General features: G+C 45.9%; 2 protein-coding genes across 4 annotated transcripts in view; one reads left to right on the forward strand and one right to left on the reverse strand.

Annotated features, from left to right (window-relative positions):
* Positions 1 to 5665, forward strand: part of MDK (midkine) — a 29093-nt gene extending 23428 nt beyond the window's left edge. The window contains exons 2-5 of one of the 2 annotated variants that reach the window (XM_033927870.1): positions 489 to 565; positions 750 to 911; positions 2788 to 2949; positions 4923 to 5665. In XM_033927870.1, the coding sequence (XP_033783761.1) occupies positions 490 to 565; positions 750 to 911; positions 2788 to 2949; positions 4923 to 4951 (429 nt within the window). In that variant the 5' untranslated portion in view covers position 489 and the 3' untranslated portion in view covers positions 4952 to 5665. The remainder of the gene's footprint in view (positions 1 to 488; positions 566 to 749; positions 912 to 2787; positions 2950 to 4922) is intronic. The other variant, XM_033927871.1, reaches the window with a different exon arrangement.
* Positions 5666 to 8625: 2960 nt separating this feature from the next.
* The window catches only part of CHRM4 (cholinergic receptor muscarinic 4), a 49452-nt gene continuing 39931 nt past the window's right edge, over positions 8626 to 18146 (reverse strand). For both annotated transcript variants that reach the window (XM_033927882.1, XM_033927881.1), the window contains exon 2: positions 8626 to 11586. In XM_033927882.1, the coding sequence (XP_033783773.1) occupies positions 10110 to 11546 (1437 nt within the window). In that variant the 5' untranslated portion in view covers positions 11547 to 11586 and the 3' untranslated portion in view covers positions 8626 to 10109. The remainder of the gene's footprint in view (positions 11587 to 18146) is intronic.

Genomic DNA, 18146 nt, shown 5'->3' on the forward strand with positions numbered 1-18146 from the left:
TCATAGAATATGCAGATTTGCAGTCTTCAGTAATTATTTCCACATGGAGCCGGATCCTGCATGCTCCGTTCTCTGATGAGGCAGTGAATGTGTGATGCTTACCGTGTGCAGCTCTCCGCCAAGCCACCGTTGGACTTACATAAGGACTACATAGCAGACTGCAGCTTAAGGGTCTCTCTGGGCCTTTGGCCCTGCTTTTTTGGAGCTCCATGAATATGTAGTTACGGTTTTTAATTCTGGTAAAAAAAAAAATTAATTCACTTGATTTTTGCAATTAATAAATAAAATAATAAAAAACAAAAAATTAACAAGGTTTTTTTGGACCGAGGATAAAAATCATATCCCCGTAAGTCTCTCATTGGAGGGTGAGGGTTGGGTGTTTTTTGGTAAATGTATAACACCAATAGTATATGAACTTTCTCTCATTTTGGGGGGTAATATTTTTGTTTAATTGAGTAAGTTATTTTTTTTCTCCTTTCTCTTTTCAGAATGCAGTTGCGTGGGATCATTTTTATCCTGCTCTTGGCCGTTATTGCAGTTTCCAGCGCAGCCAGGAATAAAAAAGGTAACGTTGCTTTTCTTTTTATGTGGAGGAGGACAGAACTAGTTTGTTTGGTGGTTGTTGTTGTTGGGGTTTTATTTTTTTTTTTTTGGTGGGGATGGGGGGTTGGCATAACAGGATACAGCAGACATTTTGGAACGTGAGCATATCTATAATGTATCATAGCCGTTGTTTCTTTCTTGTATAGAGAAAGGGAAGAAGGGGGCCTCGGATTGCGCAGAGTGGCAATGGGGGCCCTGCACCCCTAACAGCAAAGACTGCGGGTTGGGTTTCCGTGAGGGCACCTGCAAGGAAGAGACCGCCAGACTCAAGTGCAAGATCCCCTGCAACTGGAAGAAAGAGTTTGGAGGTAGGAACCAAGTGATTTCTTCTTCGTAACACGGCGTAGTAGATGTGGGCAGATAAAGACCTGCACGACCCATCCAGTAACCGCAGTTGAATCTGGCACTCTACAAAGGTTCCATTTTTTTCTTGATTTGTATCACTTAAGCTCTGTCATTGCCTGCCAATTTTGGGGCACAGACCGTAGAAGTCTGTCCAGCACGGGTCCTACTTCCCAACTAAAGGAATTGCTGCTGAAGCCTACCCCCTGCCTTGATTCTGATCTGTTTGTTGCCCCTGCGCGATCATATTTCCCAACCTCCGAAGCCGCTGTCAAAGCGCACTCCAGTTATGAGGCCACTTAAGTTTTTGCTTTAATTGGATTCCAGCCTTCCTCTAGTTGGGGATCTCAAAGTCCCTCCTTGAGGGCCGCAATCCAGTCAGGTTTTCAGGATTTCTCTAATGAATATGCATGAGATCTATATGCATGCACTACTTTCAATGCATATTCATTGGGGAAATCCTGAAAACCCGACTGGATTGCGGCCCACAAGGAGGGACTTTGAGATCCCTGCTCTAGATAATGATCGTCTGCGTTTATCCCACCCATTCTTGAATTCTGTCATCTTTTTTGTCTTCACACCCTCTTAGGGGAGAACATTCCAGGCATCCATGAAAAAGTACCGTATTTTTTGCTCCATAAGATGCATTTTTTTTCCTGCAATAAAGTGGGTGGAAATAACACCCCCCCTCCCCATGTACCTCTCTCCCTGCCCCCTTTCTTTCTTTATGTCTGTCTTTATTTCTGTCTCTCTCCCTTCCTTTTACCTTTATTTATGTCTCTCTCTCTTCCTTTTACCTCCCCCCTGTCCAGCAGCACCCCTTCTCCCTTACCTGCTCCCCCTGTCCAACGTCTGCTAGGCCGGGCAGCCTCGGGGCTTTTGCTAGGCCGGGCTCGGATCGCATTATTGAAGTGGGCCGGCCTAGCAAATGACCCGCGGCTGCTTGTTGAAACCGTGGCGGCTGCTTGTTGAAACTGTGGCTGCTGCCGCTGCTGGTCCGGGGATGGGAAGAAGAGGCATCGCGGCAGCTAGTCAGAAGGCAGGAAGTAAATCGGAGATCAGAGCAGGAAATCAGCTGAGGCCGGCATCAGAGATCGGGGCAGGAAATCAGCTGAGGCAGGCATTGCGCATGCGCGGGCATGGCACCACAGATCACGGACCCACCGAGTTTGAAGTGCGCATGCGCGCTAAGGGTTTTATTATAGCGGATAAGACTGATATAGAAAGAGGAACGCAGGGTAAGCAGGGGCAGTTCTTTGCAAGAAGAGGAAAAAGAGTTTGCTACAAACTATTAACCTCTACGCTTTCTCCTTTCACTCCTCTTCTCTCCTAGCTCTCTGTCTGCCTTTCTCTTGCCTTGCCTCCAAATGCCTCTAAATGAGTTTATTTTGCACGTTCTGTGACCAGAACGAACATCACCCTTTTAACCCTTTCAGGACCAAGGGACATATTTGTCCCATAACTTTAAAATCCTATAAATTTTGATTGGGATAGTCTACAGTTCTAAATTTGATATGTACGGATTCCATATGATACTGCCTTTATGTAAACAAACTGGTTCCGACATTCATTCATTAGCGTCGTTGCCAGATTGACGAGAAGATTCACTTGCCACACTGTCCATAAGCCAGAAGTGTGATTTTTAAAAAAAAAATAATGATATTTCACAAAAAAAAATCAATATTTTGGCATCTGCAAGCCCTTTTTACCATAAAAATGTCATCAAAACCACAAAAATTGGCCTATGATCCTTATGGTCCTGAAAGGGTTAATAGGGTAGGTGGGGTGTGACAATTCAGCATTCTCATCAGGCCCCCCCCCCCAATCTTTTCTGTCTTTCAGCTGATTGCAAGTACAAGTTTGAGAGCTGGGGTGGTTGTGATGCAGCCACGGGGATGAAGGCCCGCTCTGGAACCCTGAAGAAATCTCTGTACAATGCCGAATGCCAGGAGACCATTCAAGCGACCAAACCCTGCTCTCCCAAGACCAAGTCAAAACCCAAAGGTGAGTCACAGCATCTGCCAACTTGACCCGTTTTAGCTTTGCAAACCGGTGTCAGTCTTCAACCTGAGAATGGTGCCTGGGCTTGACTCGGTATAATAATTCTCAGTCCATGTGTCAGACAAGAGCCGTTTCAAACTAGGTCATATGAGTGAAAAAAATATATATATTTTTCAGCTTTATATCTGCTTAAAAATGTGCATATTGAACAATGTTTGTATTGGTTCCAAAGTGCAATCAGTTTGAAGCAAATTGCCCCGGTGTTCTAGAACAGTGTTCTTCAACCACCGGTTCATGGACCAGTGCCGGACCACAGAAATTTCCTGCCGGTCCACAGGGCCAGCACGTGCATCAGGCCCAAAACAGTGTTCTTTAACCGCCGGTCCACGGTGCGATCGATGCGGCGTTATCTTCGAGCCAGCTCCCTCTTCCTAACTGATTCAGTGCACAAAGCCACGGGCATCCTGCGCCTGAACCGGAAGCCTTCTCCTGACTTTGCAACGTCAGAGGGAAGGCTTCCAGATGAGGCACGGGACGTGCAAGGTGCAATTAGTACTATTATGGGGGCGGGGTCTGGGGGAGGACATTGGGTAGAAATGGGTGGGGTCTGGCCCACGACTTAGCCCAGTGTTCTTCAACTGCTGGTCCACGGACCGATGCCGGTCCATAGAATAATTTTTTTTTATTTCTGCCGGTGCATAGGTGTACAAAGGTTGAAAAACACTGTTCTAGAAGACATGAAATCCAAAGAGGGCGCAGAATGAGCCAGGTCTTCAAACGAACCATGTAGACCAGGGCTGCCCAATTCCGGTCCTCGAGATCTACTGGCAGGCCAGGTTTTCAGGCTATCCACAATGAATATGCATGAGAGAGATTTGCCTGCACTGCCTTCTTGGTATGCAAATCTCTCTCATGCATATTCATTGTGGATATCCTGAAAACCTGGCCTGCCAGTAGATCTCGAGGACCGAACTTGGCAAGCCCTGATGTAGACGATGCCAAATCCCGAGCCTTTCCTGCTGGTGCAGAGGCGTATAACAGGTTCAAGGTGATTTACAAGATATCATGGAGAAGAGTTACATTACATAGAAGTACATTTCATGATTTGGCATCGTCTGCATGGACACTGATCGTATTCAGAAATGGAGATTTACGCCTGGCATGGACTCCTGAAGTAGGTACAATTGCCGAAACATGGACCGGGTCGGGCCCACTGCAAATCTGCATGCGCGGATATCCTCTCCCAACCTGATTTCTTTTTAAAACTCGGACAAAGTGCCGGGTTTTGAAAAGCCATCTGGAACCCCCAGACGTGTCCTCAAAAGGAGGACGTGTCCGGCAGAAATCCGGACGTCTGGTGACCCCAGCTAGGGTGAGCATGCTGGTCATAGGTGTTACTTCTTCAGCAGGTGGATTATTGCTGTATAAGGATAGTAATTTTGGAGGTGGTCATGGTGGTCTCAAGCGCACAGAAGGTAGTTTTGGGTGCTGGTACGGTTCATAGACAACGGCGCGAAAGACAAAGGCGTGCGCCGAAGAAAATTACAGTTTTTAGGGGCTCCGACGGGGGGTTTTGTTGGGGAGCCCCCCCAGTTTACTTAATAGACATCGCGCCGGCGTTATGGGGGGTTTGGGGGGTTGTAACCCTGCACATTTTACTGTAAACTTAACTTTTTCCCTAAAAACAGGGAAAAAGTTAAGTTTTCAGTAAAATGTGGGGGGTTACAACCCCCCACAACGCGGCGCAATTTTTATTAAGTAAAGTGGGGGGTTCCCCCCCCCCACGCCCCCCCAGTCAGAGCACTAAAAACAGTAATTTCTCCGCGCTGCGCTCAATTGTCTGGGCGCGCCTTTGTCCTGGCGCGCTTTTGACCTGACACCTGCTGGTACAGTAGCTTGGGCATGGCTGGCACGCTGTGATCATCTCGGACACCGAAATCTTTTTCAATGTGCCCTCTTTGTGTTTTTGTTTCAAGCAGCAAAGAAAGGGAAAGGGAAGGAGTAGAAGAAAGGAGCTGAAGGGAGCCCTGCTTCCGGACCATGCCTGGGACCTCTCCTTGGAGCTACAGCCCCTCTCCCCCCCACAACCCCCCCTCCCCCCCCCCGGGCTCAAGCCCTTCCCTGATGCACTCTTTAATTGCTAATCCTTGTAGAAAATTCAGAGGAAACCCGGAGCAGAAGAAGAGACCAACATTTGCCTTAAAATACTTTCTCCTTGCTCTCTTTTTTTATGGCCGATTTAGTGGAATTTTTTTTTTTTTTGTCTGTGTGTCATTGTTGGTTTTCTTTTTGTTTAAATGTACAGCGGGAAACCTTTGGAACGAAGGTCCTATTCTGTTGCTTTTGCTGTTCCTGTTGAATTTGGAAGAGCCATTCCGACCTTTTTGCGATTCTGCTGCATATGTGCACCGGAAAACTGGGTCTAGGACAGTGAGAGAGAGAGAGAATACCACTATGTATCCAGGCCAAGAAAGCCCAACTTAGCTAGTGAGGCAAGAGGAGCCGTGTCATTTCTCCCCTTGTGCACTATTACCCTGCTCTTATGTGTATAATGTAGCCTGATCTCACCTCCACAGAGGCCCTGCGTAACAGGGGGAGGTGGATGGGGTAATAAGGTACAGAAGGAGAATTCCGTTCTTCTGAGCCAGGAACATCACACAGAAAAGCACATGTGTAGGTATCTCACATGAAATCCTCTGTATCCTTGTAAAAATTGCAACGTGAGAGACAAAAAGGAAATTAGAGGCAAGACAAGGGAACCTCTCAGCTTTTAGCCTTATTTTCTCTTTGCCTCCTGGCTCCTTCGCTCTCTGGCATGTTCCCTGCTTGTCTTATCAATCAATGACGGAGCTTTCGGTCTGTGGAAACACAGGGTCAGCTCTTTTTTTTTTTTTTTTTATACGTCATGTTTAAAATTTCCAATAAAATTTTTTTTTAAAGGATCTCTTTGTTCTCTCTCCTAGCCTTTCCTGGTACTGACAGCAAATCCTATAGACTGTTAACCCCAACCGCTTGACCAAGGAAGTCTGTTAGAGGCAAAGTCTAGCATAGACTGACCTGAGCTCAGGTTGCTGGATCATTGGTCCTAGCGCTTGATCCTTCTGGTGGACTCTCACGCTTCCTGAGTGTCCGTTCAGTTCCAGGGAGGACTGAGGGCCTAGAGTCTGAATTAGAGAATGACACGGGGAAAAACTTATTCCCATCCCTGTGGGAACTCATTGTCCCGTCCTGTCCCCACAAGTTCTTTTCCCTGTCCCTGCCCCTTTCCTGCAAGTTCTGTCCTCATCTGCACAAGCCTCAAACACTTTAAAATCATAAAATCTTTTTTTTTTTTTTAATTTTATTGTGACCCGTTCTGGGCTCCTGGGGAGGACGGGCTATAAAAGTGAACAAATAAAAAAATAAGTAGCAACATTCTGGAGCTCAGATTGTGATGTCATAATGCCTCATTCCACCAATGCCTAAGCTCCGTCCTCAACTGCACAAGCCTCAACCACTTTAAAACCATAAGTAGCAACATTCTAGAGCTCAGATTGTGATGTCATAATGCCTCATTCCACCAATGCCTACGAGCCTTCCTCATCAGTGATGTCACAATGGCTTCATTGTCCGACACTTGGCTCACATTAGAACATAAGAATTGCTATACTGGGACAGACCAAAGGTCCATCAAGCCCAGTATCCTTTTTCCAACAGTGGCCAACCCAGGTCCCAAGTACCTGGTAGAAACCCAAAGAGGAGCAACATTCCAGAGCTGAGATTGTGATGTCATAATGCCTCATTCCACCAATGCCTGAGAGCCAACCTCATCAGTGATGTCACAATGGCTTCATTGTCCGACACTTGGCTCACATAAGAATTGCTGTACTGGGACAGACCTAAGGCGTTGGCAACAGTGTCTAACCCAGGTCCCAAGTACCTAGCTAGATCCCAAATAGTAAAACAGATTTTATGCTGCTTGTCCTAGGAATAAGCAGCGGATCTCCCCAAGCCATCTCAATAATGGCCTTTGGACTTCACTTTTAGGAAGTTATCAAAACATCCCTTCTAAAGCTAACAAAGCTTTTAAACCACCACTAACCCAAACAAAGTGAAAACAGAAAGGGACCCCCTGTGTGCCACCTGCATCAATCGTTCTATTGTTCAGTATTTAAATGAGCCTCTTAGGCGTGAATTCCTCCTCATTCCGGACCCTACTGGGCAGGAGATTGACAAACCTGCCTAGTCAGATGCCTTGTTTCTAACAGAAAGCAAGCTAGTATATATCTGACAGGGCAGGCGTCAAGGCTACCATTCCTGTTCATAAGAATAGCAAAGCAAGAACTCAATCTTTCCTTCTTGTGTATCGGAGCGGTCCCAGGTTTCTAGGGTGGGACAGATGAGCCTACTGCCAGCATGGAGGACCCAAAGGTGGTGTCCAGCCCGGCTGCAACATCCTTAGTAAACGTGAAGGTTAACCAGTGATTCCCAACCCTGTCCTGGAGGAACACCAGGCCAATCGGGTTTTCAGGCTAGCCCTAATGAATATGCATGAGAGAGATTTGCATATGATGGAAGTGATAGGCATGCAAATCTGCAGGGTTGGGAACCATTGCTCTAGATCAGTGATTCCCAACCCTGTCCTGGAGGAACACCAGGCCAATCGGGTTTTCAGGCTAGCCCTAATGAATATGCATGAGAGAGATTTGCATATGATGGAAGTGATAGGCATGCAAATTTGCTTCATGCATATTCATTAGGGCTAGCCTGAAAACCCAATTGGCCTGGTGTTCCTCCAGGACAGGGTTGGGAACCACTGGGTTAGACCAAGTGGCCATCCTGTAAATTTCTGCAGGTGAGACTGCCTTAGAGTAGATAGAGAAGGGGTAGGAGACAGTGCGAGGAGGGGATGAAAAGTAGAGATGAACCAGGAGAAGGTGAGCTCTGAGAAGAGGGCATGTATACATGGGGAGGAGAAGGGGACAGGCGATTTGGGGAATGGCACATGGAACTGGTTTGCTGGAAGAACACCACACAGTGACTGTCTATTTATATAATCCTTTATTTCAATGAGTAGTAGCTGTAATTAGAGAATGATGCGGGGGAATTGTGTCCCCCGTCCCCATGAGATCTATCTCCATCCCCGTGACTTCTGTCCCTGTCCCATTCCTTCAAGCTCAGTCCTCATCTGCACAAGCCTCGAACCCTTTAAAATCCTAAGTAGCAACATTCTAGAGCTCAGATTGTGATGTCATAATGCCTCATTCCACCAATGCCTGAGCTCTGTTCTCATCTGCACAAGCCAACATTCTAGAGCTCAGATTGTGATGTCATAATGCCTCATTCCACCAATGCCTAAGCTCCGTCCTCATCTGCACAAGCCTCAAACCCTTTAAAATCCTAAGTAGCAACATTCTAGAGCTCAGATTGTGATGTCATAATGCCTCATTCCACCAATGCCTGAGCTCTGTTCTCATCTGCACAAGCCAACATTCTAGAGCTCAGATTGTGATGTCATAATGCCTCATTCCACCAATGCCTAAGCTCCGTCCTCATCTGCACAAGCCTCGAACCCTTTAAAATCCTAAGTAGCAACATTCTAGAGCTCAGATTGTGATGTCATAATGCCTCATTCCACCAATGCCTAAGCTCCGTCCTCATCTGCACAAGCCTCGAACACTTTAAAATCCTAAGTAGCAACATTCTAGAGCTCAGATTGTGATGTCATAATGCCTCATTCCACCAATGCCTAAGCTCCGTCCTCATCTGCTCAAGCCTCAAACACTTTAAAAATCATAATTGTTCGAGGCTTGTGCAAATAAAGACAGCTTACAGGGATGGAGATGGATCCCAAGGGGATGAGGACAAATTTGTCCCCATGTCATTCTCCAGTTGTAATACTAATTTTAAAAAAATGCAATGTATTGTGGGAAATGCTATGCAAATTATGATTCAAGACAAGTCTGATAAATAGGGCAAAGCAGCCTTGTTATAAATTGCACAGTATTTCCTGTATGAATCATATGCAGCATATACTCGTACCCACACACACACACACCCGGGGGTTTGCTCCTAGTACAGCATGTATGTACGCTAGTCCCCAGGGAGAGGTGATTCTGCTGCTTGGCTGCTACTGAATTCCGTTCATTGTGGGGACATTTATTTAAATGTGTATATGTGCAAATTCCCTCTTATTCACCTTACAGCACTTAGGGAAACTCAAGCATTCAACTGTATATGAAGGAACAGAACCCTGCATGCGGGGATGGGCTATTCACAACTTGACAATGTCCCAGAAACCAGCAGCCACCTGCTTCCAGGCCCAACGGGATCAATTACACACTTTGCTCTTCTGACAGGGAGCTTGGATCAGAAAGAAGCAGGGGCTGGTTCCTGCGATTTACTCCTCTGGCCACAGGTAGATCTGGCATGGGCCGGACGAGTCAACACAAGCTTAAGTCACCCAGACCAAAGTTAGGCCATGCTTTCCCATGGTCCTGAAGTGACTAGTGGGCTTCGTTGTACTGTGCCTGCACACAGATAACATGGCTTCTAGAATCTAAATCCCAAGAAGACTCGGGGCTGATGTTATGATGAATTGTTGGTTTGAATATTCCCAGAGTCCTCTGCTGACATCCTGAATATCAGGAAAGGAGAGTGCACATTGAGGATTTCCTCTTTTAAGGGCATCTTTTGGCAAATATCTGATTTAGTTTGCCCTAAAATGTTGATCCCTCTTTAGCCAACAGAGACTTCCAGAGGGTGAGACATGAAGGGCACTTTCTAAACATTAGTCTTTATCAGCAGAGGGCAAATCACCGCTGTAAAACTCATCTGGAGCTTGGAGATAGGTCTCAGTGGCTGTGTAGCTACAGATCATGGAATCAATCTCTGTTGAAAACCAGTTTAATGGGTTCAAGGGTGCTCTTGTTCTTAGTTCTTTCCAGTGTGTAGCAGAAGTGTACAAAGTTCCATACTTCTACACCTCAAAAGTTCCTGGCATTAGTTGTGAAAGAGTTAAGTTTGATGATTGTTCCCCCCCCCCCCCGCAGCTTCCACTAGTGTCCAGGAAAGAGGGGTTCCTTTCTTCTGAGGAGTGAAATGAAAATTGAGGAGGGTAAACTCCCCAGCCCAAAGAGTTGACAGTGGCAAGTTCCTGCTGTTTCCAGTTAGTCCTCCATCACTTATCTGGCAGTTCCAATATTCCTGTACTGGCACATGAGCAGATGCTTGAAGGTCTTCTTGAAGGTAGCATTGCAGAGAGCATAGCACGCCGGATTTATCGTACTGTTGACATAGCAAAGCCAATAGCCAATAACCCATACTGTCTCTGGTACACATGGATTGCAGAAGGTGCTGATGAGAACCATCACATTATAGGGTGTCCAGGTGAGGATGAAGGCTAGCAAAATGGCAAAAATAGTGCGGGTGACTTTCTTCTCCCTGGCTGCCATCTGCCGCTTCTTGCGCACCTGGTTTCTGGCAATGTTGGCAAACTTTCGAGCCACGTTGGTTGGACGGGTGTTGGGGAGAGTAGCCTTGGTTGAGGATACCACTTCTGGCGGTATGATTTCAATGGCTGTAACGCACTCTGTGCCAGTCTGCTTTGTGACGATCTTGATTTTAGACCACTTAGAGGAAGGATTCAGGCGGGGATGGGTTGGACTGTGCCCTGTTCCACCAGAATGGTCTTCCAGCAGCTGCTTCTCTTTGTTGTTCTGGGAGATACTGACGGTGCTGGATTCATTTGATGTCTCTTTTTCTTCTGGCTGGCCCTCAAGGTCAGGTCCCGTAAAGGATTTGTCATCCACCTGCCCCGTTTGCACGTCTTCTTTCACCTCCACTGCCCTTTTGGGCGAGTTGTTGTTCTGCTTGATTAAGGGGCTCTTCAAGAACGAGAGGGGCTTAGGCTTCTTCTCTGACCTGGCTTCAGGCCTGTGCTTTTTGACCCTGCTTCTGCTGGCCAAGGAAATATGAATGTACAGTACTGTCATAATGACCACTGGAAGATAGAAAGCAGCAATAGCAGTGCCAAAGGTCACAACCGGGTTGGAAAGAAACTGAATATAGCATTCCCCCTCCAAAACTGTCCGCTTCCCAACAATGAACTGCCAGAACAAGATGGCAGGAGCCCAGAGCACAAAGGAAAGTATCCAAGCAGCTGCGATCATCAGCCCTGCCATTTTGGTGGTTCGTCTTGCTGGATAGGTCAAGGGTTTGGTGACGCAGAAGTACCGGTCAAAGCTAATGATGAGTAAGTTCATCACTGAAGCGTTGCTTACTACGTAGTCTAGAGACAGCCAAAGGTCGCACACCACAGCACCAAGTGGCCAGAAACCTTTGATGATATACACTGTGTACAGGTTCATGGAGAAGACGCCAATGATGAGGTCAGCACAGGCCAAGCTGAAGAGAAAGTAGTTATTGACAGTCTGAAGCTGGCGATTCACCTTGATGGACAGCATGACTAGAATATTGCCCACCACAGTGACGAGGCTCAAAGATCCCGTCACCGTGGCAATGAAGATCATCTCCACCATCTTGAACTGGACAGTTGGTTGCTGGATGGCCACGCCATTGTGGCTGCCGGTGGTGACATTGTCGTAAGTGTAGTTCTCCATCTTTATATGCCAGTCCTGGAACTGATGTTCTGCAGGGAGCCTACAAAGGGAGGGAGAGAGACAGAGGTGAGAAGGATGACAGCGTAGGCTTGACGTTTCATTGACAGAGCCATGTGTGGGTGCTAGTTCTCAAAAAGCTACAAGGCAGGATTGAAGCGCATTGTGAAAGTTTTATATAGAGGTCTCAGTGCAGAGCTGGGTGTGAGGGGGGTGTGTCTGTCTCATTTTCAGAGATGTGAGAACAGGATTAAGGTGCAATGGCAGAGCTGTGTTTGGTGGTCTCAGTACTCGAATACTATGGATGTCTGCAGGATAAGAGTGAAATGCATTAGGAAGGATTTGGTGTAGGCCTGGTAGATCTCTGTGAGGATTTCGGTGCTGGAACAGCAGGGGGAGCTACAGGACAGAGAAGAAACGATTGACAGTCGCAGTTGTAGGACAGGACTGAGGTGAATTGGCAGAGCTCGGTGCAGTCTCAGTAATGAAACAGCAGGGAGCGCTGCAAAGCACAGAGAACATTTTCCTTTCTCTAAACATATGTATGGGCAACATGCTCAACACTTTGTTTTAAAAACATTTGTGTGGTATCAAGAAAAGAGGTTCAGATTTTGCATTATCAAAACTGATTAAAAAAACAAAACAAAAAACCCAGCAACAAGCAAATCCTTTACTCAAGAGTGCGCTTCAAAAATGAACTCAGTTTAGGCCTTGAAAATAGAAATGCTGAAAAAATGGGCTGGACCAGGGGACTCGGTGGCATGCGGGACCTGATTAAATCCCTTACTTGAGACTTCTGTTCCCTGATTTGTTCCCCGGAGCTGAGGATGCTCCAGCGACAATAGTGACAGCCTCTGGAGCAGGGGGACATCCACCTAGCAACATCTAGGGCAGGGGTAGGCAATTCCGGTCCTCGAGAGCCGGAGCCAGGTCAGGTTTTCAGGATATTCACAATGAATATGTACGAGATGGATTTGCACGCACTGCCTCCCTGAGATGAAAATCTATCTCATGCATATTTATTGTGGAGATCCTGAAAACCTGGCCTGACTCTGGCTCTCGAGGACTGGAATTGCCTACCCCTGATCTAGGGGGATAAATCTCTATAGTCCTCTTAAAGTTTGGCACTGGGATGATGCGCTGAATGCTAATTCTATACGCAAGCAATTGCTGTTAGAGAATACTGGCGTAAAGCATAACTTCAAAAGCACGGCATTTATAGGAGTTCACGCCTAACTGCTGTAACCTCTGTGCACGAGTGACCTGCCCACGCCCTTCCTTTTGTACTTAAACACCTTGGATTTTGCACTCACAGTTTATAGCAGGGTTGCCCAAGTCCGGTCCGCGAGAACTACTTGTAGGCCAGGTTTTCAGGCTATCCACAATGAATATGCATGAGAGAGATTTGCCTGCACTGCCTTCTTGGTATGCAAATCTCTCGCATGCATGTTCATTGTGGATAGCCTGAAAACCTGGCCTGCCAGTAGATCTCGAGGACCGGACTTGGGCAGCCCTGGTTTATAGCATACCAACGTAGGCCAGTTAAGCACATAACTGCTTTTCAGTGCCAAGTAGGACCAATTATACCAATTAATCAGATGGCCATAACCTGCATAGTCAGCATAAAGTTGCATGCACGTGTTTTTAGGAGTAAAGGGCTAGTGCTTGATTTAGAACCCAATGATTACAGAGTCCTTGAATCAGCCCTGACCTGATTGGTGGCTTGGCTAGTGATTGCAGAGTCCTGGGAGTGGCCCTGGAGTGTGGCCTCTAATCTGAACGGAGGCGCAGCAGTTTGATGACTTGACTAGTGATTGCAAAATCCTGGAGCATGGCCAGGGGCCTGAGCTGACGCTCAACACGAAGAATGACTCGGCTACGTGACCTAGGAAGGAAATCAGTTGCATGGAAACCTCTAGGTAAGAGGAAGATTCAGTATCAGCTGCTACTGAGCTAGAAGGCCAAAAGTAATTGAATAAACCTGTCATACTCCCCCCCCCCCCCCCTTAGTTAACATATATTTGTTTCACATTGTTTAGTCTTATATTGGGATTTATTTTAGTATTTATACACTGCTTAAGCCTACACGGTTTACATTCAGGTACTTGTCCCAATCTGTCCCAGTGGGCTCGCACCTGGGGCAATGAGGTGTAAAATGGTTCGCCCAGGGTCACAAGGAGCAGCCCTGGGAAGTGGAACAATTGCATTTCTAGATGAGTGCATGTGAGATTAGCATGGATATCACAGAAATGCCAAGTGACCTAGTTCCGGGCTGGAGATTGGAGGACAGTCCTGGATTTCTGAGCATCCCATCCAGGTGCATTATGGGAGTTGCAGCACTAGTTCCAATGGGAGTATCAGGCATTACAAATCCCACTTTTTGGGGATGTAATTTCAAACCAGGGCTGGTTAAAAAGTCTTTAGTCTAGAACTGGGTAACTTGGCATCTCTGATATTGGTTTTAACAAACAAAAATGATATTGCACAATATAAAGTACTACAACTGTATATTTATAGGGTTTAAGAATCTGAAATTCCCCCTTGTGACCACCAGGTGTCCTCCTTACTCTGCATATACACAGAAGATAGGCTATGTTATGTGAGGCTATGAAACAGAATACACAGATGCTGCATGGCTCACACTTATATATGGCAGTACATGAAAGTACCTGAGACATCCATCCTTATGTTAGCCAGTTACAGGCACAGCATAGAAAAGGCATGTTTCAGGGCATAAGAATGATTTCACCCATCCAGTGTACTAGCTGATTCTTCCACAGTGCTTTACTTTAGTCATCACCTTTCCTGAACCTTATCCCACTATGCTAAGCATACCTGTCAGCTGTCAGATCGCAAACCTGACCCCCACCTGCAAGAACTAGCACTTTATCCTAAGATGAAGAAATAGAGTCAGGAGGTTCATAAGGTCTATGTGCTGACGCCCAAACCCCACTCACAACATATCCAACAAACAATGATAACCTATTTTGGTTTGCTTTGGTAGCAAATAGAGTTGCACATCAATTAATCATGATTAAAATTTTTAATCGCATAAAATGTCCGTCCCTCCCCCCCCCTTTTTCACATTTCCTTCTGTACTCGTACAGTGGCAAATATAGACAGCAGAAGAAAATTCTTGGAACTGACATGTTTTAATTACTAAAATGAAATAAATCATTTTTCTTACCTTTGTTGCCTGGTGACTTTATTTTTCTAATCATTTCATTCCATCTTTAAAATCACCAGGCAACAAAGGTAAGAAAAATGATTTATTTTCATTTTAGTAATTAAAACATGTCTTTTCCAAGAATTTACTTCTGCTGTCTATATTTGCCACTGTACAAATTTAAAAGGAAATGTGAGGGGGGATGTTTTATGCCATTAAAATTTTTAATCGCGGTTAATCGATGTGCAGCCCTAGTAGCAACCAATCACAAGGCGTATGACTTCAGAATGCTGCTGCTGCATGGCCTCTGATAGGGTTATATGGGTAAAGGAAATAGACTATGAAGGGCAGAGAGTGAATAGCGCCCAAGACATGCTGCTGTCTCTTGACCACATACCTCCTGTACATTTGGATATCGCTAGCAATTCGGTTCGTTACTGAGCAGAGATCCCTCCTGCCATTGTATAACTAGATTTATGTCTCGGACAGACAGCCTCAGAGGTGTTTACTCAATTTCACTGCGTGTCAATGGAAGTGTTCTACCCTTGAGACAAGATCATGGAATCGGAGTGAGCAGCTGCCAGCAGTCCTGAAGTCATCAATAACCCCTTTCTAGTGGCTAAGAACAAAAAACTCAGCTGAATCCATGTAGGGAATAGTATCATATCATATAGTCCTATTTCTGTGATCCTTTTCAACCAGCCAGGCCTCCCCCCCCAAAAAAAAACTGTACAGGTTAATTCTTTATAAATAGCTATTCAGGGGCTCCTTGAAGGAGAGTACTCTGCTCTTTTTTCCCCTGGGTGAAAGACTCCAGCACAACACTGAAGCCTTGAAAAGAGGAGACTGAGAGGGGACATGATCAAAACACTCAAGATACTGAAGGGAACAGACTTAGTAGATAAAGACAGGTTGTTCACCCTCTCCAAGGTAGAGCGAACGAGAGGGCACTCTCTAAAGCTGAAAGGGGACAGATTCCGTACAAACGTAAGGAAGTTCTTCTTCACCCAGAGAGTGTTGGAAAACTGGAACGCTCTTCCGGAGGTTGTTATAGGGGAAAACACCCTCCAGGGATTCAAGACAAAGTTAGACAAGTTCCTGCTGAACCAGAACGTACACAGGTAGGGCTAGTCTCAGGGCGCTGGTCTTTGACCAGAGGGCCGCTGCGGGCGCAGACTGCTGGGCACGATGGACCACTGGTCTGACCCAGCCAGCAGCGGCAATTCTTATGTTCTTATGTCACCTTTACATTAACAGAGAAAACTGCAGAAGAAAAAGAAGCAGATAAGGGACCAAAATCCCTGCAGACCATGAGGCAGCTGCATTGGTACGAGCAGGCTAGGATGCCTGAGAAACCTACAGTAGGCTGGTTATGATCCCAAGCAACTGGGTAGATGTAAGAGGTCAGATTTGCTGTGAGTTTGGTAGTTTAGATTTTCACAAAGCTTGGCTGAGACCTCAGGAGGAGGTGATGTTTGAATTGCCTCTAGGACGCTGTGTGATTATGATTTTGAGGAAGGGAGGGGAGGGGGAGGGAGGAGGATGATGAAAAATGTCTAGATAAGGAATGATAACCCATAAGCTGTGACAGGCAGCTAGAATATCTCCATAGCAGTCTGGATGGGAATAACTGCTATTACCTGCTCAATTACAGTGCGGAGCAGATTAGAGAATGGCACGGGGACAAATTTTTCCCTGTCCGCACGGGAACTCATTTTCCCCCACAAGTTCTTTTCTCTGTTCATGCCCTATTCCTGTAAGCTACGTCCTCTTCTGCACAAGCATCAAATGCTTTAAAATCCTAAGTAGCAACATTCTAGAGCTCAGATTGTGATGTCATAACGCCTCATTCCACCAATGCCTAAGCTCTGACCTCATCTGCACAAGCCTCGAACGCTTTAAAATCACAAATGTTTGAGGCTTGTGTGGTTAAACTAGAGCTTACACGAATGAATTCCTGCAGGGACGGAGAAAAAATGTGTCCCCCTGTCATTCTCTAGGTGCAGTGTTACAGATAGAAAAGGTTCTTCAGCAGAAGAGCCTGTGATTTCTAACAGATTAAAGCATTGCACCTGGAGTTCTTGGCATAATAGTTACAGTGCTGGAATAAAGTACCCTAGTGACATAGTAAACATTGGCAGATAAATGACCTGTGTGGTCCATCCAGTCTGGCCAACAAGGTGGCCAGAACTGTGTCTGGCATTCTGCACAGGTTCCACTTCATGATTAGATATTGGCATTATAAACAAGGCAGTTGGCGCCTTGCTCATGTCAACTAGGCAGTTATGAGATGCAATCTTGGAACTTAATACTATGATAACGTTGCTTTCAACCCTAAGAAAGTCCTCCCCTCCCTCCTCCGTCGTGTCTGACCCTTGGATACTCCGAAGACCAGTCCTCGCCTTGCTTCCCTGTTTTCCACGGTTTCTTTCAATTGCTTGATGTTCATTTCCTTGCCATTCTTGATGGTATCCAGCCAACGGGCCTTTGGTCTCCCTTGCTTCCTTTTACCACCGACCATTCCGAATAGCACTTCCTTTTCTAGTGAATTCGCCCTCATCACATGTCCAAAACAGGTCAGTTTCTATCTGGCAATCTTGCCTTCCTAGGACAACTCTGGGTTTATATGAACCACTAACTAGCATCATTTATTTGATAATAGCAAGTTTATGATTTTACCCCCTCCCCTATAGATAAACGCAATATTTTCTATCATGGCATATGCTTTGAATGTTATATACCATACACATACTTAATCTCTATATCTCCTTGTCAATTTTGGAGCACAGACTTTAGAGGTTTGTCCGACACTGGTCCTACATCCCAACTATCGGAGTTGTCATTGATGGCCGCTTCAACCTTGATCCTGATTTGTCTTTTGCCATTTATGGGACCCAGATCGTAGACGTTTGCTCGGCATTGGTCTTACTTCAGAACCTCTGGACCTGCCGTCAAAGCTTACTCCAGGTATGGGATCATTTGTTTTAATTTGATTCCATTTTGTATCAAAAAATTAATTCTATGACAGAATATATCAGAATCCCTGGAGAAAAAAACATCTCTAGCTCTTTTCACTTTGCATCTTGGTTTCCACGGCGTGATACAAACCATCTCTTCTTATCCCAATCCCTCAGACCCCTTTCTTCGCCTTGTACCTCAGGCTTCACTACTACACTTCACCCTCCGTAGGGGATCAGCTTGGCTGCAAATTCAGAAATACCACAAATAACTTTTTGTATGTTCTTTGCTGTTTTTCTGTAAAAAGCCCGAAACCCCCCCCCCCCCAAAACCGCAAATAAAATTACCTGTTCCTGTCAAGAAAATGCTGCAATTTCCTTTGTACAACGCTGAGAGGATCGATTTTCTCTGTGCATCACTGGGAGCTTCCTTTGATGTAAATTTAGGGGCGGAGCCTGTGCACGAAAAACCCTGAATAA

The sequence above is a fragment of the Geotrypetes seraphini genome, chromosome 19 (assembly GCF_902459505.1).
Source record: "Geotrypetes seraphini chromosome 19, aGeoSer1.1, whole genome shotgun sequence".
In the NCBI taxonomy this organism is placed as follows: domain Eukaryota; kingdom Metazoa; phylum Chordata; class Amphibia; order Gymnophiona; family Dermophiidae; genus Geotrypetes; species Geotrypetes seraphini.